We start from the raw sequence: 20,141 nt of genomic DNA on the forward strand, positions 1-20,141 counted from the left end.
TTTATGAATAGATCACTATGTTGGCTGCTCCGAGACGCACACAGCCAGTTGTATGTGGGGGAGAATCATAAGCAAGGGCAGGAATGCCCATTTGGCAGCCTTTCCCACCTCGAAGTGTCTGCTGAATTCTCTCTCTTTTTTTTTTTTTTTTTTTTGGTCTCTGCCACCTAGTTTTTAAGTCAGATTTTGATCTTCTCTGCCAGTGTAACTCAGGAGAGCCTCTCCCAACTGAAATAAAGTGGGCAAGTGCATGTTTAGTGATGCTGTCTAACTGGATGTCTTACAGCATCTGGGAGCTGGGACTGTGATGGCACATCTCTACTTGCCCTCTTATCCTCTCTCTGGATCAGCTGGAGCACATGTCCAATGTCTGTTTGGTTAGCAGTCAGCTGAGAGAAGACAGGTCAATGGAGAAGCAAAGAAACAGCTAAGAAGCTGTGCTATTTATACAAAATCTTCATGTTTTCACCCACTCTTCCTATATATAATATATCTTGCTTCTGCAATTAAAACACAATACTTGAGAGAAGATAATATTTCAAGCTGAAGAGTAAATTGGAAAGCTGTGTTTTTCATTTACATGAGTTAAACGCACAAGGGACAGCTGGAATGGCAGTTACAATTAGACTAGCCATTAGGATGCATTAGATGACATTAACCCAAGACCTTTCAGGTCCACCGCAAAGCAGCTGGGCTGCAAGGCAGCTTTAAAGCAACACTCATGTTCAGTACAAACATTATAAGGGATCTTTTCTCCTCTTTTTGACATGGCACATGATCAGTGCTGCTGCTTTCTGACTACATGAGCCTGGCATTTCTTTCACAGCCTTTATAAGGTTGAAATCAAATGCTGCAATAACCCTTTCATTACTGCACAAGTATTCCAGAAATGCTATGCAAAATGCACCAGTAAGCACAGCCAGATGAGGGTGTGACCAGTCAGACATCTATCCCAAATCCTGCTTATTCATGTCTTCCTTGTGAGGTTGGTGAGAAGGAAAATTATCTTTCTTCTGAATAAAGAAAGAAAACAAAATATTGAAGGATCAAGCCACTGCAGAGCTACAGAAACACTACTGCTTTTGCAATATCTACCACAGCTACTTATCTGAGCTGTGATTTTCCTCCTGGGATCCAACTTCATAAGTAACCGAAGAAAGACAGACCGTGAAACACCACTGAAATATTAAAAGATTCATAGGATACTTGAAACGAACTTGAACTCCAGAGCTCCTGCAACTCTGAGTACCTTCTGGGATTTCACTTGGATCATAACTGAATTATTAACTAAAGAAAAAAAAAAAAAGTGGTGTGTGGAAAAATGAAGCTACTAACTTGTATATGGATAGAGATCTAAAGGGATTAAGAAGACATTTAAAAATACCAACGTTTTCCAAATACCTCCTCAGTTATGAGAGGAGACTTGCCAGTGGGAGACTGAATGTTTTATGGGAAAACAATCATTCACAACCTGATGCGTTGCTGAGATATGTCTAAAGTTCCAAAGTGCTACCTCACTTGAATCAAACTACCTGATCCTCTTGAAATCACTAGCAAGCTCCTGTTTGTAAAGCTGCAGAAAATCAGTCATAGCTTTCCACAAAAATGCTGAGTTGTCCATGTCAAGAAAATTATAGAAAGTCAGGCCGTAACAGGAGGGGGAGAGGGTTAGAAAAAGAGAGCATTGTTTGTGGAACATGAAAAGCTCCAGCAACACAATATATGGAATTCGTAGGGAAACAGGCCCTTCTTTCTTTCTGTACAATTCAAATAATTCCAATGGCAGATTGGATATTCCCCAAAATGAGTAAGAAAAGCACAGGGCTGTCAAAGCAATTCAGAAAGGGAAAGTTGAAGTAAACATGGCGACTTTTTTTTTTTTTTTTTTTTCCTAAGGTTTAATGCTTGGAAGATCTTAACACTACCTTACATAGTGCATGCTTTTCATGGAACGGAAAGAAGTACGAGCTGCACCTCCATCCCAGTGCAAGAAGTCTGCATGGGCTGACTTCTGCATGAGCAGAAGTATCCTTAGATACAGATACAGTCTCAGCTCAAGCATGACACTCAATACACATACTGAGCTCTAGTCAATTACGTGGTCTTAAGTTCTAATTAAGGCAACAGAAATACAAAGTCCTACTACTAACCTGGAATTGTCATCTTCTGTCTCCTACTCCACCAAGGTGCTCTAGTGATCAGAAGGATGGACAGGCACGTTTTCTTCTTGATTGACTGTTATGAGGAAAATGCTCTGAATTCATACTTTCCATACCTCTAAAACTCGCTATTGCTTTCCCTCTTCAGCTGGGAGTGGGAACAAACCGCTGAATGCTGAGGAGATCTCTGGACTTTTTGACTATTTCTTCAGGAAAATCATCTGTCTGCCCTGTGCAAAGAACATGAAGGACTTCGTTCTCTTTTGTTACAGAAAGATGGTTTCCAGCATTTTGCATGATTCCGTTTTCAATAAGAAAAGGAGAAGTAATAGAAATGACAAACAGTTCATGACTATTTCCACTTCCCTACTTATTCACTCTACTTATATGTACTTGCAGTTGTGATTTGATTATGATATGATTTTGAATAATTAGATCTAAAGATAGAAGACCATTAAAAGCACAAAGCCTCTACTAAGCCAAGTCTAGAGCAATTACAACCAGTAAAACCACCATATACTTTATTCCTCTGAGGGCTTCTGTTCTTGAAAGCACCACTTTCATGGAAGAGCTTCTATCAAACAGAGGAAAAGCTGTGGATACAAAGTCTTGCTCACTTAACATTTAAAAGACTTATTGCCTGGTGAGCTATCTCACCAAGACTCTCTTGTTTAAATTATCTGCTTTAATGGATGACCTGAAATCTAAAGAAGTCAGTCTGGATTTCTCTTGCATAAGCTTGCTCTCTAATTCAATCCTGGCTTGTGTGTTTGAAGGGAACGGGGCTAGTTTTTTTGCTTCCACTGTCTAGTGTGGCTTTTCACTGGAAAGCTAAGAATCCCACCAACAAATTGCATTCATGCAGTCTGAGCTGTCTGCTTCACTTGCACAGAATGGGCAGAGTGGGAGGATAAAGCGGGGTATGGAAATTTAGGAATTAAATACATATTTTTTTAGCTTTAAATAGAAAACCTCCTTTGACAGTTCTAATTACGCTCAAACTAATGATATGCTTGCATTGTTTTGGGTGGTGATGGAGGAGTAACTCTACGTAAGAACATATTTGCTTATTTGTTTCCATCAAAACAGAGCTTAATCAGCAAGTTGACAGTCTCTCTCACAAGTCTTCTAAAAACATTTCTGCATGTGAAGGCTCAGTATAAAACAATCTGATGTGACTCTGATGCTCACTGTAGAGCTCCTGACAGCCACGAGGTGTCTCTAGGAACTGTCCCAGGAGGGGTGGGAATGCTGGTTAACAAACAGGACAAAGCTGCAATTCAAAGTCTGTAGAAGCCCGTTTGTTTGTCTGCGGTTGTAAAAAAAAGAAATCTTTAAAAATGTCTTCTAATAGAGACAGACCATGAACTTGTGCATCATGACAGCTCTATCCAAATAACTGATCAGCACTAACTCCAGAGAAAATATATTTACAAAGTCAAGGAATGGTAAAACAAGGAACTACATCTGGAAATAGTAAAGAAAAACCTTAAATATGCTAGGAAATAGTTCCAATACTGGAAGTCGCTTAGACAAAGAAATACGTTGCTAGTCGAGAATGCATGAGGCAACACTACAGAGAGGTGCTTCAGAGATCAATTCTGAATTCTATCATAACAACACTACTTGGCTGTGTCACCAAGAGCATTAAAACCCACGCTGATACAAAGAACCTGAAATCTCATAATCTGAAACCTACATCTGCATTTGGGCAGCAACAAAGCATCCAGTGAATGCTTTCTGCACAGAACAAGTGATTAGGAGCTAGATTGCTGTTGAAATACAGGAAACAGACCCTATGTCAGGGAAACGTCATTGTCCCAGTAGTCACAGAGTCCCAGGAATTTGCCAGTATGGACTTTCACTGACTGAATCTTTTAAATCTTATTCTGCACTTATCAGAGAAATAAAACTACCCACAGCTGAAACAGAACAGGGAGCAGACACAGAAATTTCTTTGAAACCAACCAGCAAAGGCAAATAAGAATGGCAAGCAGAAGGATAAATTTTTGACTCAAGGACTGAACCAAGCACGCAACCAGCTAATCTCCTTAGTGATGGAAAGTAAACATTTTGGGAACAAAGACAGAGATGAGGGATTGAAAGTCCACTACAACCAATTCAATCTCTCTTAAAAAACAAAAAGCTTTCTGTCCATCCAAGTTACAACAAGACCCTGAAGCTGCAAAAGATAAAACATCTGTATTTATATTTTTGTCTATGTGGCTTCCATACATGTGATTTTTATTTCTGAAATGAATTTTTAGTTAAGATAACCAAAGAGAGACCTCCCTGATCAGATGTTGAAGTGAAACTGCTACGTCCTGCCTCCCATTTTCATCCGAAAGTTCAGGAACAATGAGTGGTCACAACATATGATGCTACTAAAAGTTATGGAGTAATCTGATCTACTTGAAATCAGATGAAAAAATCACATTAAATCTCCTATGAGCAACAACAACTCCTAAAAGATGTAAAGCACTGTACCTCTACTGATATCAGCAGAGTACATTCACTATAAGCTAAAGTCACCCTACCTCAAACAACCTAGGTTACTCAGGTATCCTGGTGGAGTCAGTGTTAGAGAGCTCCTGTTATAGAAAAGCCCAATGGCTTTCTCATCCAAAGCTTCTAGGAGACTTCCACCTCTGTTGCCTCCCATAACTCAGCATGGAACAACATTCTACCAAAAGATAAAAGCTAAGAATTCAGTCTTTTTTATCTTGTGTAGTTGTGAACTAACAACTAACAATGTGGGTCAGCCACGAGGCCTTTGTTCTGCTGACGAGACTGTTGGGTTTTTCTAGCTACACTTAAAGTTTGAATCTGAGATATTTGAAGGAACTTTTTTTTTCTTCCCTCAAAATACAGAAAATTATGTCAGTATTGTTTCTGCCTATGGAAAGCATTTTCCAAAAATAAATAGCTCTAATATCTTGCCCATCTTGCATGCACACAAAGAACCACACTGATTGTGTTTGAGGCCCCAGACAAGACCTGCCTCCTGCTAAGCCATCCAGCATGCAAGCACAGCCCTTGTAAGCCTGGAGTTCTGCTTGTAGATCCCACAGGATCTATGTGGTCTAACATGCTTAATGAATCATGTGAGGCATATCCTACATACACGAGCAGGAGAAGAAAAAGTGGTGGGCATATAGCTGCTTTGGCTGCTGATCTTTCAGAGCTTACCAAGACTTCAACTCGAGCCACAACATTTTTACATACTTCAAGTTGAATTTTCTTGGACTTTGTGTACTGTTACTGATGTTACTGTTACAAGTTGAGGCTACCCAAACTAGCTTAAAATACCACCCTTCCTCCTCTGTCATACACTTGGACAACAACTTCTACACAGACCCTTCACAGAGTGCCATGATTTACATTACAACTGCACAAGGCAGATAGATCTCTCTCCTTACAGACATACAGTTTGGGGATGCTTGTGAAAGTGGTGGAGGAACCAGGCCAGCTCCAAGGCAGATGAGCTCCTGTAAAGAGAACCAGATAAGCAAGACCAAGGGCGTACTCTTCCACTGATCCCAAATGTGGTGGGGAAGTCAAAAGGCTTCAGACAAGAGGAAAGGCACATCTGCCAAAATAAAAACAGTATTTTTACTGTTTTGATAAGCACAGTGGATGATAAAAGGTCTTGGAAGGCATTTACTCCATTTCATACTGGAGTCCTGCTAAAGTGAGCATGGCAGAAGACTATAACCCTGTAAACACATGTTGCGTATTAGATTCTGATCTGGCAGCTTGCCTTAGGTTTTTGTTTTGTTTTGTTTTTAAAGCTCCAGTGAGTTCCAAATACACTTCCATGTTTGTGTTCCAAAAATGAGAGAAAGGCAAAATGCTTGAGCGATGGGGACCCTGGAGTGCACTGGACTATAAATCAGCAAAAAAGAAAGTCCCCAATAGTGTTGGCACATCAGGCAGAAGATGACAAAAATGTCATCAAATCCTCTCTTCTGTCCATATCTCCAACTTTCCCTTTTTCCAATGAGTATTTCACAGCTGCTGAGAACTGTAAAAATCACTGTCCTCTATTTTAACTATCAACATGGACAGAGGTGACAAGGGAGCACCTATGCAGACAAGTTTCGTACTCCCAAACTACCCACCAGAAAAGCATCCTACAGAGCATCCTCTCGGTAGCAACCAGCCTAAGTCCCTGTAAGCGCAAATGAAGAAATTCTTCTGAGAGACGTTTTATATTCCTTAGGATTGAAAGTTCTGGTTCACATAAACAAATACTGTTACAAGAGAAAAAGCTGATAAGGATTTAGTCAAGGAATGCATATGACAAATAAGCAATTTGATAACTAATGGAGTTGACAGGCACTTTCTAATAGTACACAAGGATATGCAAATTAAATACTTTCATACACAAGCTGATCCAAAGGCAGTATCATTTTTAACCCATTTTATACCTAATCACTCTGAAGGAGGAAACATATACTTTTTTTTTTTCTTTTCTTTTTTTTTTTGCTCTTGGGTATTAATCTTGACCTCCTAAAACCTGATTTTTGGGAAATAAATCCTTTGCACTTAGTACTCTTGTAGACAACCAGCCCACAGATGTTTTGTACAGCACAATGTTTTTCTTAAAGATCATCTAAAAAATGAACTTCTGATTACTTCCTCAGCATTTATTACTTCTTTTAAGTCCCACAGCATAAATGCAGCAGTTTTGCTCTTAACAAAGAACTGAGAGCTTACTTGCATGAGTTGAGGAAATTTCTAGAGAAATTCTCCTGGCTAATGTAGGATTTCTTTTCCTACTGGCTACCACGGATGCCAAACCACCACTCCTGCAAGTACACCTGAGCAAACTAAAGATGCTCAGTAAGGTCCTGAGCAAAGTACTGTCCAATCTGGCAGGAGATGAAGACAATTCATTATGTATGAAAGATACTATGACATTTCGAACTGCACAGAGAGGAGGAGGAGTACTGTAACTGCTCCCACAAAGGAATGAGATACTCAGTATTTCCTCAGTATGGAGCAGGTTGAGAGATGAAGGCTTCACAGATTTACCCCTCTTACAATTAGAAAACAGGTACCTAACACATCTTCTTTACGGCCTCATACCACAGCAATATGAAAATAAACTAAAAGTTGCCCCTGCGGTCACCACTATGGAAGTAAGATTTGGTCACTGTTTCCTTACCCATGCCCCCCCTCAACTCCTTTAATGAGGAGATCAAAAGACAGACCAGAAAGCTGCCTGCTTTCTAGGGCCTATGTTCTGCATAAGGGCACTGAGAGAATGGAACAGGCTATAGGCAAGTGTATTGTCTGCAGTCATATTCACGCTGTAAGCAATTGCAAAATACCTACCGAGTGACCTCATTCTCCAACAAGATGTAGATGAGCCTTGAGGTGTTTCAGGCTCATTACTCTGGCCAGACAGAAGCCCAAAGCAGCCGCCAAGGGCAGAATGCATTAAACATATCCCCTATTAAATTCCTTGTAGATGGGGCACAATGCTGCATGCTGGCAACACAGCAGCAGGGCAACTTGTTATGGCCAGCCAAACATCAAGTGACACTCCGTCGAGAGCTGCCTCCTACTCCAGCTGCCTTTGAAGAAAGGTGTGATGATTTCTGCATGGATGTACATTTTGAATAAAGTCTTTTAAAGCACGTGAGAACAAGAGCTGTCATCAAAATGTACTGAACAATTATGGGTTAAAGGTTGAACTACTATTACTTTGTGCCCTTCCATTCCCCTCCCCTCCACGGTGGGAAGAAAAGGGGGGATCATTCATTTGTATTCCAGCACTTCATTAATGTTTATAAGAGAATCCAAACATGCGAGCAAAACAAGGACTAAAACACTCACGCCAGACGTGTGATGCGATAAATGTCATTGCAGCAAATATTTAGATCTGTTTACAGAGAGACCTATTAAGTCCTTTTTGAAAAGCTGTGCAGTGTTGTGACTTGGTCTCTGACTAGCAGCTCCAGCGTAAACAAAAGGAAGATGGCTAAGTCACTCTCTCTCATGTTGTTATGACATCTGGAAACCTAAGGAGATTGGGAGAAGCCAACTGGCCGCCCTACTGCGATGTCTAGCAACAAAGTCCTCTTGTTGAACGATGGCAGGACATGCAAAATGGAACTGCTGAGTTCTCCAGCTTGTGCCAAAATCTAGGGATTTTCAACACAGTAATCCTTCAACAAAAGTTGTTGCAACACAAATGTCCTTGGTTCATTGCTAATGACGCTATTCTGTGATGTCTGCCATTGTTGAAAAGCATTTGGATTTGAGAAAATGTGTTTTTGAAGGAATGAAAATGAGTTGTAAAGATAGGTGGAGCTGGTTTGTTTGTCAGGGGACGCAGATGTATCCCAAAATCTCTTGCCTGAAGAACTATGAGGCTCTGGAGACAGCAGTCCTGTAGGTGGCCCCTTCACATCAACATTTCATTGACTCTGGTCTCACCGCATACAAGAATTTCTTTTTCTAAAAGAATTAAATAAGTTGAAAGGAATAAAAGAAATTTATAGATGGAAAAAACCACTGTCTTAGCCCAAGGCATAATAAGAACGGGAAGTTTCAGCTTCTAGGGTCATGACTGTTTCCAACTAGTTAGGTAAGGCCTATAGATATCAAATTATCCTATATGTATATATTATAGATTAGGGTTCCTGGATGCTGCTGAAGTAAGTTTTTATAAGTCTCATCCAGAAGCCAGCTTGCTTTCTTTCTGTTCTGAAGAAACCAGAGCTCCAACCACACAGAGGAAGGGGAATCTATGTAGTGATCGCTGCCAGTGCTGGCCGAACAAGGCAAGGGATAGCTGAAGAACAGCACTTTCAGTTTGAAAGAACATCCTTTCCTTCCTTGACTGGTAAGAATGCTGGAATATAAGACCTGGCAGCTGTTAAGCTTGTTTTTCTCTTTCTCTCTGATTTGGTGTGCTAGAAGAACAGGAAAATGCACACCATCAACCCATCTAAACAGAAAATAAACACCAGTTGTCCCTGCTGTATAACAGGAATCGATGTTTTCAGGCTTCAACTTCCAAGAGGAATTTTTTTCCTAGATGACCTTTTCTTTTTAATTATAATCCCTGACTAATTCTTGCAGAAACGCGGGACAGTTTAGTAGCTTGGTCTCAAACCACGATTCCTTCCACAAGGCTACATTCTCCTACACTCTCTGCTCTTTGTATGTTAGACTTATTACAGATGCCAAGCCTTAAAACCTTCTCAGTAGCACACAGAACATCCACAGGAAAGAGAGAGGAATCCCTTCCTCTATTTTTGTTTGGCTACCTCCTGCTCCTTTGCTTTAGAGCTAACTCCTGTGGTTATTTATATTGTATGACCTTGAGATAAATGGTATTTGGCAGGCTGCTGGATAACTTTGTGTTTCAAACCAAACGTTCTCGATTTCTTCCACCAACAATGGGAATAATTCCTGAATGTCTTTTTTAGGGTACTTCTTCCCACCCCACTGCCTGCCACGGAGTTCTTTGGGAACTACGTCAGGGCTGGTGAACTTTAGCTTGACTTTCTTGTTAGATGTGACTACCAAGTGGTGCGTGTGGTTTTCTTCTGTGGTTTGGTGTGTGTGTGTTTTCTCTTTGTCCCAGAGTGTCTGCACTGCTGGTATTAAAGCTACAATTGTTCTATAAAAAGCACAGATCACTTGAACGATCTGCCAAAGGCTTTATCTCTGAACAATCTTTGTCCATACTTGCTTTGCCGTTAACCAGTTTTGACTCTCTCCATAATGGCTGGAGTTGCTTTGCTTTAACTGATACGTATCAAAGAGAACTGCTAAAATTAACTGCTCATGAACTACGTCCAGGATGTTAGATTAACTCATCTAGAATCCTTCAGTGAACAAACTGATTTATGATGTGTTATGACATTGTTACTTGATGTGTTGCACAACCCAATTTTAAAAAACGAAGAGCGCTCCATTAATAAGAGATAAATCTTTCCAGTGTAATTCAAATGAATCTGCAACAGCTTCAGAGAGAGCCTGATAAGAGATCTTGTGTGGGTTTTGGTGATTGTGTTTTGCATTCCTACAGATATCATCCACTGAGATCTCTTTGTCAGTAATGACAAAATCCAAAATATGCCAAAATATGACACCTTTTAGGAGATTATAGCTCTTTGTACTTCCCAAAACACAAAACGGTATTACAAGCAGTTCTCAGCTACTCCAAACTATACTTCCTTTCAACTTCAGATCCATAATGTGCTGAAGAAGTTATATGCTAAGTCCCTTGCAAAGCTGGCCAGTTACAGTTAACACACAGCAAGTGCTCAATGCAGGGAGGGGGGGGGAGGAATAAAAAAAAAAAAATCCTTTATGCAAGGAGATATATATAGAATCTTTTCTAAAGCAAGCACTATTCCATTACTGGAACATAAACCAGTATAAAGGCTGACTTTAAATCATTAAATTAAAGTGTGTTTCAGATACATCCATGTTGAAGGCTCAGGTCTCTCTGGATACCCAACTTCAACAAAAATGCCTTTGAAAGTGAGCTGAATTATATACTGTACAGTATGTCTGATTTCACAGCCAAGCCACTTGAGCTAATAAAGAAAATCCTCCCTGGCCTCACACAATTAGCTGAGTAAAAAGCTAGTCAGCACAAGCCTGCATACAGCCACAAGCCACTCCATAAAGTCGAATACTGTTTCACGCCTGAGAATGCCTGCTGATTTGAACTCTGAACTTCACCTCACTACCAGAAGGATTATTTCAGAATGGCATATCATGGTTTCATGGCTTGATGTTCTGAGCTTTAAGCTGAGAAAATATCTTCCTGGTGATCTGGAAATGGAAAGGAGAAATGACAGAGAAACTGAAATACACTTTGCTTGCAGCTGTCAACCAATGGAGCATGCTGGTGTTTGAAAACCTAGACACATTAGAACTAGTTTGGCCATGTCTTGGTACTGTTTGATTCTATGCCTTAATAAGTTATTTTCTTCAGTAAACAAATAATGAGAATTTTTTAAGATGTCTGTCTTGTATTTTTCCTGTATTAATCAGGAAAGAAAGTCATCATGAGAAAGAAAGGCTTTCTCTGTAGCTAACTCATAAAAACATTTTGCAACTCTTTAGCATACTTGCTTCCTCTTCTTCATGTGACATCCTAAAAATAAAAAATCACCTGAGCTTGAAAACAAACGACAAGTTAGCATCCCAGTTGGATCCCAGTGGTCTTCCCTATGTCAGAACCAGCTCACCACATGCTCTAAGGGCTAGCTCTTTTGCAATTAACAGTACTATGATGATTTTACCAGTGCTATAGAGCCAATGGGACACACTGGGATGCATCTCATCACAGCTCACTGCTGGAATAACATTAATCTCAATGATTATTTCTAAAACTGAATCAATTTGATGCCAGAAATACGAAGACCTTCAAAAAGTTGGGCATGTTTCTCAAATCACCCTTTCACCCTCTCCCCCTCTGCTGACTCTGCAAACTCCCATACTGTGAGCATTTTGTCTCACATTTAAATAAATATTCCCCATCACTATTATATGCTGTCACCTGTAATAGGAAAAGCCTGCAAGAAATCAAAGGAAAGCAAAATTTGTGTGGTGGCAGAAAGCGTACAGAGAATAATCAGTCTTCATTGTGACTGTTAACAAAAGTGAGGGGGCCTAATGGAGACCTTGGATTTAATACAGTCTCTAAAATACTGAGGGGGCACTTTCAAGACACAGAATCTCCTACTTTAAAGAAATATTTTTCCTGTGTTCCTCATAAGTTGACTTTTATTAAAATGGAAAGAGGTTTGAAAATATCTTGAAGGTTTCTGTTTCCTTTTTCTTATTCCTTGGCTTGGGAAGCAAGTTTGATGAATTTTGCCTTCCTCTACACAGGCAGCTCCTTCTCCATTTTCTGAACTGGGGATATTTGTGTCTCCCAGTGGGTACCCTAATACACGAACAGGGCAGAAGAAGCAAGTTTGATGAACGTGGGTAAAGCATAAAGCATTCAGTGTTACTCCCTTAACTGCGTTGTTACGCTAGCTTTTCTGAACAGTGTTCAGCAGTCTGAACTTGCATCTCAATGGACTCTGAGATTTTGCAGGGATACTCAAGCACAAAGAACCTCTGGACTGGAAACTCATTTGAAAGGTTTTGTAACTGTTATGTTAACAGAGCCCAGGAAAAGAAGAAATCAGAACTTTTTGCTTCTGGGAATGGGTCGGTGTTACCCCTGGCTTCAAGAGACACTTTGGACTGCATACAGCATGCAGGTTTTGGTTGACACTAAGTGGTCTTTCACATCTAATGCTCCTGCAATCCTAATTTTGAAGAAGCCAACAATAAAACTCCCTTTTGACATCTGCAAGACTCTTCAGCCCTCAGTGTTGTTTCAGTGCCTGGACAAGGGTGATCAGCAGTGATTCACTGATAACAAAAGTAATTACAATATTTCAGGGATGATGATTTCTTCAGGCACAATTGCACAGTGGGATTCTACATACAATGAGAAATGGAGTGTCTAGGTCTATGTCAAGTGACCCTTAGAGTGGAAAATCTAGGGTCTTTGATCTTATTCAAACTAAAAATACTTTTGCTAATGAGCCTCCTCAAGTCGCAAGCATTCATCCTAAGATGCTGAACACATGGTTTTAATTTACAGTTTTTAGCAACTTTCATTTATATTGTACTAGAAGTCCTGAAATGACTTGCGGTAGAAGCTCTACAAATTCAAAACCCAAATGGCAAGCACTGCTGTTGGAACAGCCAGTGATAAAAGTAGCAGTCATCTATGCTAATTCCTGCTCAAGCTTCTGACATAGGTATTAACCATGTCACTTCAAATTCTCTACGCATCTAAATGAGAACTAGATCCAATAAATAATAACAGTAGCACAAGGCACGTGTGCTCTTAAACACTGGATAAAGTAAATACATGGGGATGAACAAGGTGCTATAATTATTAGTTTTTGTCATGGGTACAGCCACTCGTGCATTTTAATTGCTTATCTGTTCCTGGTCTGCGAAGGGTATGTATACAGCTTTGTTACATTTCCAGTCCAAGAACCAGGATGTTAAGCTCTAACAGCAATGTCTGCAATTAAAAGCTCTGTAAGCACCAGTTTAATTTCCGATGTCTCAAGCAAGCTGGAATCCATAACTCTGAGTGGGTTATAGAACGAATATCAGCTCCACAGAGAGTTGTAATGTGCAGAAAAATACCTCAGAGACTTGCACATATAAACCTTCAAGAGGTTTAGACAGATATTGAAGCTTTGTGGCTATTCCACAATGCTTTCCGTGGATTTTCAGTCTAGCAGCATCTATGACCTGAATTGTTTATTGGTTTGAAACAGGGATTTGGGAAAGTGTGTGGGCGTGAGGCAGACACACGTGTCCCTGCAAAAGAAGCTCCTCTAACGCTGACTCTTGAAAGTTAAAGAACAAAGTTCCCAAACACTTGTCCTTGCTGAAAAACTAAGGTTTTGTACTGCCCTAAATGGCTCTGGGGAAGACATCCAAGCATGCAGGGAACTCCTTTAATAGGATGAAAAGATGAAAGAAATCACATCAATTTAATGTGATTCAAGTGACAACTTTCTGATTCCTTCTGCTGTTTACCTGTCTCATCAACTTCTAATGACAGAGAAGAGATTAATGTTTTTTCACCATAAGGCACAGCTCCAGAGAAACCTTTTATTTTGCAGTATGTCCCCCTGAAGTTCCCAAATACACTTTGCCAGGAGCCCTGCCACTGATCTCTGTCTCTGCAGGAGAACAAGGTGAATGAGTGCCCTTGCTTAAGATCCTTTCTGGCCTTTTCAATACAGGAACTTCTGACTAGCCTGAATGATGTGGGCTGGCTTTATAACGTGGATTGCTACTCACCAGGGAGCTGAGGGGAGGCTGTTAAAGACTTTCTGAGGACTGTAGGTTGCACTATACTTCAGGTTGAGGTTTTCAAGGTCAATGGTTCATTCTGTTTATAAAGTAAAGCATTCAAGGCCCATTGCAGGATCCTGACTGCTCTTACAAGAGCATCAGAAACCAAAAGAAGGCAACAAACAAAGAAAAAATCATTTTGGAGGGAGCATCATTTTCTAAAGAGCAGCATATTCTGCAATTACTGGGGGACAGTTTGAAGGTGGGATAATGCTCCAGAGAAGATTTCATATGGATTTGAAAGCAGCAATAGTGCTCAAAGACGGATGGATTTGGGCCATCTATCCTCTTATCCCTTAGCAGAGCTGGGGAGTGAAATCTCCACTAGGGAGCAAAATGTACCCAGGTCTGCTCATGGGAGGCAGGTACCACTGTCTCAGGCTTGGATCTTACCAAGGGAGGTGTGAGGGAAAGGAGGGGCTTGTATCTCACCTGTTCTATATACACCACTAGCAGTTATACACACTATAAACACAGCAGATGAATTGCTAGCTGCCCCTCGAGCCGTCATTAACTGACTGGCTATTTTCTTAACAGGCATCAAAAGCCAGAGTGAGCCTTTCAAGTGAGCTATGGTGAAGAAGCACACAGTGGCTGTACAGAACAGCACATACAGTTAGTTATACCTATAAAACACCAGCCACTGATCCCTTCAGGTGTTACTGCAACTACTGTAGTTTTAATACCTGCACAGTTTCACTCTCAACAGTTCCCTGGCACAGATGCAAAGCTGCTCCATCAGCACTCAGAGGGAGCTAATGGAAGGATTTCTATTTCTGCTGTATGAATTTCTGCTCCACGGATAACTTAAGTGAGGAATTCTTTTTTATGTCGAGGTTGGGGTAGGAGGTGATAGTTTGATTGAAGCCAGCAAACTAAAAACTACGTGCACACATATATCAGCAAACCCTTAACAACACCTCTTCCAACAACATGCAGCAACCTAAACAGATGATACTAAACAATTTTTGATGATTCTAATGAAGCCTGAAATTTTTTAAAAGCAAAAAGGCACGATTTCTACTAGGCAAAGACCACTTTTCCTCCAAAAATAATTAAAAAATTAAAAATATTCCCTCAAATACATTACACAGACTGTCAAAAGTCAACAAGTTTTGAAACTGAGCCCCTTAATCTGGTTTGAAAATCTTGGAGCCTGGATCTTTCATTCATACGAACAGGCAAATTTCCCTTGAAGTCGGTTGTGCCGGTTCCTATCAGCTCAGAGAATCTCTGCTTTAGGATTACAGAAATGTTTAATTTTTTTAAGGGCACAGGGGAGATGGAATAGCAAGTCCACAAGCTGTGGCCCTGCCTAAGTATCACTGTGCCATGCTGCTTTGCCATTGAAGGTCCAGCTTCGAGGCTGCAGATCTGTCAGTGACCAAACTTGATGGACCACCCATTGGCCTTTTATTAAACAGCACTTGTTCCACCTCTAATCCTATCACTAGAGTAATCAAAGCTGCCATGTCCCAGGGTTTGATGGAACAGCAGGACCTGGGAAATGAAGACTGATTTTGTTAACAAAGTAATTTCTGCCTGGTGAATGCTGTCTCATTGCTAGAAAGTAGGGAGACAGGGTTTATTTGTGCAGAGAATGAGGCGGTAAAGAAATGAAAGGGGAAGAATGGTGAAGTGTGAAGTTTAATCTGGCACAGTCTAAGATTTCTTTCTTTGAGGCTGTCTCTGATCCAATCAACACCGGTTTGATATTTAACATCTCCCCCTGCAGTTTGAAATGATACCAGCCAGAGAATAACTCAGAAAACCCGACTAGAGGAGGAAGAGAAAAGGGGCTGCTCACAGCTCCCCTCTTGCCTAACAGCTCCCTGACAGATCCATCAGGATAGTCAGACCCTACACAAAATACCCCTTACAAAACCCTGGGATTCAAGGCATCTGGCACTAACTGCCAGAAGACTCTCCCTGCAGTGAGAACTTGCGACAGGATGGGAGAAAGCTTTTATTTTTAACCCCAAGGAAGGGACATTCACAGTTTCTCAGCTGAGGATCCTGCTATAGGGTAGGCTTTGAGCTCAGGCTACCGGAGCCAGTTCTGCAGGGCAGAGCAGTCTGATTCTCAGCAGGGATGAGATGTCAGCTGAGGACACACAGCAGCTGCCAGCCAAGGACACACAGCACCTGGGTGATGAGCAGTCCCTGCAGCCCATAGCCCACCGTCTGCCCTCTGCGAGGGAAGGACTGTCAGAGGACACACAGACCCTCTCCCTTTAGCATCCTCCTCGCTCAAACAGCAGTGCACTTCAGTCTGAGGAGATATTTTTCACCACAGACCTGTGCGAGGGTCTTAAAAAGGAGGAGGAATCTGGAGCATCTCCTAACCTCAAAGCCCATCTGGCCCATCCTGCGCTGGCTGCAGTGCCTCTGCCCAAGATCAAAGACAAGGCTCTGAATAAGCTCCATCTGCCTTGCCACCAGCTTTTCTCAGTCCTGGACCACTTTTTGCACTGTAAATAAGCACCTACATTGTCAGATAGAAAAGTTATCTGCTGCTTCTTTCTGCATTTGTTAACTTTTTCTATCTTGCCTTCAACGAAACCCTGAAACCACTTCTACCAAGAAGTGTTGAAATTTCAATCTCACCTACATCTGACTTCAATTCTCCTGTTGTCAGGCTCCCAGCTGAGCTCTTTGCTGCGATTTGGAAGCCTTGCCACCAGCTGTACAACACCCAGATTTGTGCCACCAGCAGCTGCAAAGCCACAGGGGAAGAGCAAAGATGCTCCAGCAGTGTGAGCATCCCACTGTATTCCCAACGTGCAGTGGGAAAGCACAGCAACAGGAACAATGCAGGGAAAGCAGCTCAAAACTCTGAGCAAAAACTCCAAGGGGGGTACAAATCCCAAACTACAAAGTTTGGGGGCTTACAATAAAAAACAATGCACTGTGCTCTTACCTGCAAGAGCTAGCTCTCCAGGAAGCAGCCAATTATATCAGCCACCTTAATCTTTTCATCCGGTTAAGACAATCAACATTTCAAAGCGACGCACAGAACGTTTCAAAGATCGTTCCTGGTCAAAAATGCAAGTGTATCCGCTTTCTTTCAGAGCAGATCAAAACCAAGCACCACACCGGGACCACTCCTAGATTTCTTCCTCCTTGCAGTATCAGATTAACAGATTCGGTGCGTGCAGTCAGATTAAATATTTGCAGTAGCACAAAGCTGCCTTTGAGGGGGAGAAGTAAAAAAGCCTTTTTCTTCTTTAATTTGCTAAGGGCAAAAATACTGGACTTTGGGGATGGGGGAAACAAAAGCAGTGACACGGTTCAGCAAGGCTCCATTTTAAAACCTGAACTCTAAATGCTGGAATTACAAGCAGTATCCCTGTAACAGTAATGCTGAAGACAGGTAAAAACTGCTGATGCCCTTAGCAGATTCAGGACCGTAATTTATCACAGCTGTTCCCATCAAACTGTGCAAACACCCTACAAGACAAAAGCTGCTCAATTTCTGATTTCCATTTTAGTGTGTTTTAATTATGTGTTGCTTAAGGAAGGCTCTAAGATGTGGAATTAGGAGGTGAAACCTAGCAATAGCAATCCACTCCACTAAATTAGCACAGTAATACACCGAGCAGTAGGACTGCCAGACAGCATGATAACTTTACAAATTACTATTGTTAACCAAGCAGCCAGGTGTCAGGATGCATGAAATCTCGAGGAAGTGAGAAAATAAATAACTGGGTGGTTTTGCTTAACGTTGTCTCATGGTGTTCTGGTGGCCTTGTTCCCAGAAAAAGCTTCTGTCTATGAAAAATTCCCCAGAACGCCAATGTGCAGAAGTAGCAACGTCAATTCTCTGCAATAATTACAACGTAATTTTTTGTATCGACACAAACTTTTTTGCATAGATAATTTGCCTTTATTTGCTGGCGGCACTGATAGTTTGGCCGTTCTTTTCTAGTCTATTAAAATGAAGGGGAAACTTCTGTTTCTGCTTAAAACATAGCAAGTGAGAGTAAAACAAAGTTATGGTGAGATCAGCAGTTGAGTGTGATACTCTCTCCCTTTTCCTGTCCCTCTCACTGCTCTCTCATCTAAAAAGAGTGCAATATGATTCATTTCTAGAAGTTTTCCAAAAGGTACATCTTTAACCAAGTGCTTTCACTTGCTTGGTTCTAACTTCCATTTCTGACCTATACAACCACATGCTACTGGGTGTTTGCAGTGGTTAATTATTTTTACCTCACCTTGAAGAAGGAGTTCAGAAGCAAGGATAGGCACTTACACCTTTTAAACAGAATAAAGTAAAACAAATTCCTTGCTTTGCACGCATGCAAACCATTCCAACACTCAGGGGGCTTTTTAGATTTTTTTTATCCTTCTTGTAATTACCCCAAAACTGTACGCAACCAATCTTCTCCTATGCAGTCCACAGGCAGAGTTAGTCCCCTAGCTGAGAACACCAGATGAATCATATGTAAGTGTAAGCTGGACTCTTCAGAGAGTCCCCACTATAGGGGAGAAGGCACTCTAAGGACATTTAATCACACCAAAGATCAGTCTTTAATCCTTACTTGCACATCACCAAGAATTCTTTTGCTCAAACTAGGACAGTAAGTTACAGCTGGAAAGAACTGATTTAAAATTAATGCTGAAAGGAAGGTTAAAAATGAAAAACTGTAACCGTAACTGACACCATTTTAAATTTCCTCTGGATTATTTGTTTTCTTCCACACACATTCATTTCCTGAATTTCTAGTAAATCTGATTTCGTATAAACAGTTTCACAAAGCAAAGTCAATAGCCGTGCCTGTGTTCCTGATTAATCCACTGAAATGAAATAGACCTTATGGCTTAGTATTTGGTTGTTTAAAGCTAAATCCACTAAAAAAATTCTGGACTCCAGTTACACCAATAACTTTTGTTTCTTAATCTACATCCTTTTCCTTTTTTCTGAACTTTACCTGTTCTAAAATGAAAAAAGTCCATACAGCTTGAGCATTTAATTTCCCATAGACCACAAGGACAACATGTGCCCATTTCTTCTGACCCGCAGTAACTATTAAAAGACAACCGACAGTTTGCACATACTTAAATCTATTTAACAATTGCTGAATTTCTATTTCCATTGTTCATGCTTTATCCTCTTCGTGACAAGCACCGCAGAGCTGCCTTATTTAAAAACAAACAAACAAAAAAGCACTTTTTACTCAACTCCGTCAACTGAGGAGAGGCGCGGAAGCTTCCCTCGCAAGTGACAAGCCAGCAGACACACACATTCACACCCTGCACATTTGCCTCTCCAATAAATAATACACATGATAGATGCACAGAGCTTGCTGTGCACATCACAGCTCTCTGCAGGCAGCACGACGGAGATCCAGCAGCCCAATGCAAAGGCCCACACCGCAACACACCTCACCGCAACAGGTTTCAGGTTCACCTCAGTAAAGCAGCTGAAATAGGAGAGTGGCTCCAACCGCCTGGAACAACCCACGAGGCCCAGAAGCCTCCTTACCTGAGAGAAGTTGAGCCCGTTCAGCGGGTGACACTGCTCCTCCACCCTCTCCACCGCGCCCGTCGTCTTCTTCATCCTCTCAGCCTCCTGGGCGAGGTAGAGATCAAGCACCGGCACTCCTCGGGAGCGGATGTCGGTCTCTGTCAAGGAGTTCACCATCAGCATCACCCAGACGGGCCTCTTGCGCTCCCAGTTGCCGGCGATGGCGTTGAAGAGGTAGTCAGCATAGAGCCCTTTGCCCCGCTGGTCCGGGGTCATCCAGTGGGGTAGCATCAGCTTGATGTAGTCCAGGTGGCGTTTGAGGCGGCGGTAAAGCTCACGGGGCAGCACATCCTGCAGGTTCTCCCCGTGGGGCAGCATCTGGCAGCTGGCCAGCCCCGAGATGGTGTAGGGATCGGTGAGATCCAGCTCGAAGTAGACGCTGGAGCTGGCGTGGAAAGCGGCCTTAGAGTTATCGGGGATGAAATCCCACACCCGCGTGTAGGGCACGTGGATGGTGCCGAAGAGATAGGCGGGGGGGTCGCGGCGGATGGTCCAGAGGAAGGAGTTCAGCTCTCCTTGCTGGGGGAAAGGAAAGC

The 20,141-nt window shown here is 41.7% G+C and overlaps 1 protein-coding gene across 1 annotated transcript in view; it reads right to left on the reverse strand.

Annotated features, from left to right (window-relative positions):
* Positions 1 to 20,141, reverse strand: part of TRABD2B (TraB domain containing 2B) — a 259,719-nt gene that overhangs the window by 238,958 nt on the left and 620 nt on the right. Inside the window, exon 2 of the mRNA XM_085231346.1 lies at positions 19,564 to 20,124. Coding sequence (XP_085087472.1) covers positions 19,564 to 20,124 — 561 coding nt within the window. The remainder of the gene's footprint in view (positions 1 to 19,563; positions 20,125 to 20,141) is intronic.

The sequence above is a fragment of the Meleagris gallopavo genome, chromosome 10, assembly GCF_905368555.1.
Source record: "Meleagris gallopavo chromosome 10, MGAL_WU_HG_1.1, whole genome shotgun sequence".
Classification (NCBI taxonomy): Eukaryota; Metazoa; Chordata; class Aves; order Galliformes; family Phasianidae; genus Meleagris; species Meleagris gallopavo.